General features: G+C 33.0%; 1 protein-coding gene across 1 annotated transcript; it reads left to right on the top strand.

Annotated features, from left to right (window-relative positions):
- Nucleotides 1-930: 930 nt before the first annotated feature.
- LOC132915605 (uncharacterized) lies at nt 931-2,967 on the top strand. Its single transcript, XM_060975433.1, has 2 exons — nt 931-1,248; nt 2,308-2,967. Exons 1-2 carry the CDS (start codon nt 943-945, stop codon nt 2,461-2,463), a joined length of 462 nt encoding a protein of 153 aa, XP_060831416.1. The 5' UTR covers nt 931-942; the 3' UTR covers nt 2,464-2,967.
- The last annotated feature ends 1,057 nt before the right edge of the window (nt 2,968-4,024 follow it).

The raw sequence follows: 4,024 nt of genomic DNA, 5'->3' as shown, positions 1-4,024 counted from the left end.
TACTAATGTGTTTTTAAATACTAATACATTAGTTAAATTACATATTCCATAAACAAATGTAATCGTACGTGTAATAAAACTATTTATTATTTATCTGTTGAAAAATATATAATAAACGTAAACATATTGAGTAATAAATATATAATTTTATTATACCATATAATAAAAATTATTCTATATTAATTATTACAATAAATTATTCCATATTTTATATTCTAGTGATAATAAAGATTATATATCTATAAATCGTAAATATATATTTTACAATATAATATGCACTAAAATTCGTTGTTGAAGATAATTACCATATTTAAAGTCGAAAAAGGTTCATAAAATGCCAAAATTTATAGAAAGTCTAAGGTGATTAATAACCCAGATTAATGTAAATAATCAAATGTAATTGTCGCTAATGACCTCGTAATTAAAGTAACATCAATCATTAATAAAATGAAAGTACCGTATGCCATTACAAATTGCAAAGACCATCATTTATAATATACTTCTAGTATGTTATAATTTTTTTTTGTTTATGATTGTCCAGTGAATCTTCTTTTTCTCCTTTTTCTCCTTTTTCAATCTATTTAAGAATAATCGTGATATATCTTTGTTCTCTAACACTAATATCTTCTTTCTAATTCTTCCGAGAATTTTACGCAGTTTACATGTCTTTTACATCTCTTGTTATTTATCAAAATTGATAAATGACAAATTGATAAATGATAAATTGATAAATGACTACGAACCATTGTCTTTTTACAGAATACAGACGGTATAGTAACCTCTATAAACTATAACTGGATCATGTTATTGCTAAACATCGTTGAGGTATTGGCCGACTTCATCCTGGTGCTACTTAGCTGCCACTTTTATTCCGTCTTGTATCCGAGGGTATACAATTGTTTCCAAATAGACACAATCGACGATATACGAAACAATAATGAAATGCAGATGCATAACATGGTCCAGCAGTGGGTCGCCCAACTCAGTGAGGAGCCGGGTATTCAACCGCCTTGCTTGGTGCAGCCGCTTATGCAGGTGAGGCCGAATCCTCTCCCACGACCCTTCTCGGCTACTTACGGCTCGACCTTACTTAAATCGACGCTCATCGCTGAACCGACGCCCAGCGATGATCTGACGCCCAGCGATGAACTGACGTCCAGCGATGAACCGATGCCCATGGCTCGACCATCTCGTAGAACTTCCGCTATTATATCACGAAGCTGGCAATACCCTCATCCATTGCACGAAGTAGGTATTTCATTCGTCATCCTTCACGCTAGAAGATAAGTATCGCCGTGTAAAAATAGCCATCAGTATCTTTGACATCGATTTCTGCCGTTTCCCTTTCCATATATACTTATATGCGTAACCACGGAAAAAATTCTTGAACCGTTCTTGTCGCTCCTAATTGCTCTTTCGAAATCTTTTTTGGCAGATTTCAATATTTGTGAAATCGAAACGTAGCGAATTCTATTTCTTAAGATTCCTTTTGTACTTGATTTGATACGTAAGTGTTCTTAAGATTGTTGAAATTCCATGGAAAATGGTTAATCCCCTACTTACTGTGGCTATTTCATACGACTCGTATGTCATTTAAACGTTTCATTTAAAAATGAGAGTATGTGTCAATACTTGTCATGGCCATTGTATTTATTTGAATTCATTGAGAAAATAATTGTCATATAATTAAACCATCAGATTTAATAGAGGTGAAATTCATTTAAGAGATATGTCACTTCAAAATTTTTCTTGTATCTTCTTCGAAACTACAATGCTCTCTGATCCAGCTATCGCGAAATTTCTAGAACTATACATCAAATTTTCATCAAATTTTATTCTGCATAATTTACTATTATTTTTTCAATTTAAAGCTTTATATCTTCGGAAGAAATTCAAAACCAATAATGTAATGGCACAAACTCTCCTATCCTACCATACTACCATTATATTTATTATTTCTTAAAAACAGACCAATGAAAATAACATACAAAATTGTTGTATTTTCATTACTGCAAGGAATAAGAATAGGCACATAGAATTGTCATTTACAAATCAATTCAGTTAATCAGTTAACTATTTAGTATTTTTTGATCTTTTAAATAATTAAATATAAAAACAAAAATATATGTGGAATGAATATAAGTTTTGGAAATATACTTATTATACACATATATTTACAGAAAAAATTTCTTTAAAAGAAAATTAATTTAGATAGAATATCATTTCATATATTATCATTTATATTCTTTAACGATAGTTAAAGGAATAATGAATAATGGTATTTAATTTTACATTCGACCCAAACAGAGATTTCAACAACGTACCAGACGGCCGATAATGAGAATGCCGACTATCGGCGAAGAAGAGGAGCACCATATACACTTGTATAATGGTATCGACGGTACAGCGGCAGAAGACTTTGTGCTGATATTGATTGCACCCGGCCGACAGTGGGACAATTAATTTCCGATAATGAAATGTATTTAAAACATTGTTAAACACTGTATCAATTTCTATCATGTTGCAATTGTTCTCTATTGTATCTATTGTTATGTATCATATCCCTTAATTGATTTTCAAAATTCTTCTTTCATTAACGTATCTAAATTTGGTTGATCTAGTATTAAAAGTAGAAAGTTTTTATCATTTCAATTATCAACGCTTTGAAAATTTGTTAGACAATTGTTGTTGTTACACATAGATACGTAGAATAGATATATAGATACATGTCGTGTTACTCGATGTATAGATATGATTATATTTAATAAGTAAGATTTAAAAGTTAGTAAATTTATATATTTTTTCTGTTGTTTATCATGTAGCTCTGTGTATTTGTTGTGAAATAAATTCCAAATATAAACTATAATTGTGATATTTCTCGCCAGTCACTATAGGTTCTTACAAGTAATAGCATTTCTTTGTTTAATTAATGAATATATTATGATTTATTTCTTTGCAATATCATAAACAGCATAAGTTAACTTAAGGAAATTGTATTTTCGTCCAGTCGCGGGGAGACGCGTTCGCTTTGAGACGCGTCAACAGGAGTCGTAAATTCCCGTTACGAAGTACGAATCGACACCGCGAGCAGGGCGATGCCCTGATTTCAGTTACGATAATAGGGGTGATTGTGTTGGAATAACTGTAGTCTACAGTTATCTAGTATATATTTATTTATCACCATTAACAACACGTGAGACTTACAGAAATTATTTTTACATCTTACCCGATCTAACCCAGCAAAAGAAGAAAAATTACAACAAACGCAAATACTAGGAGGGCTGCAGAAACAGAAAGTAAGCAGTGGCTCCAAGAAATCTCACTACAAAACCCCTTCAGCATACTACCACAAGAGAAGGAACCAGAAACAACGGAAAAACCAAAACACAACGCCAAACTACCACCAATATACATCGATGGACAAGTAATAGACCCCCTCCTCGAACTGCTAAACAATACGGCAGGCAAAGAAAACTACTCAATAAAACAATTAAAACTGGACCAGGTAAAAGTGCTAATCAACGCCCCAGAAACCTACAGAAAAGTGGTAAAAGTGCTAAAAGAAAAAAACGCCGGGTACCACACCTACCAATTGAAATCGGATAAAAGCTACAAGGTAGTAATCAGAGGATTACACCCAAGAACAAACACAAGCAACATATGCGACGAACTAGCCAAAATCGGACACCAGGTAAGGGCAATAAACAACATAACGAGATTTGGTACCAAACAACCACTACCGCTGTTCCTAATAGAACTAGAACCGAACAAAAACAACAAGGAAATCTATGACATTAAACAAATCTTAAACACAATAATCACGGTTGAACCACCCAGACAAAAAAAAGACATACCTCAATACATGCGGTGCCAACAATATGGGCACACAAAAAATTACTGCAACAGAAACCCGGTGTGCGTCAAATGCGCAGAAAAGCACCTGACAACTTACTGCCCATATACGGGAAAAATAAACGAGGTAAAGTGCTACAACTGCAACGGAAACCACCCAGCCAGCTACAAA

The sequence above is a fragment of the Bombus pascuorum genome, unplaced genomic scaffold (genome assembly GCF_905332965.1).
Source record: "Bombus pascuorum unplaced genomic scaffold, iyBomPasc1.1, whole genome shotgun sequence".
Classification (NCBI taxonomy): Eukaryota; Metazoa; Arthropoda; class Insecta; order Hymenoptera; family Apidae; genus Bombus; species Bombus pascuorum.
Note: the sequence above shows the minus strand (reverse complement) of the source record. Positions and strands in the feature narration are given on the sequence as shown.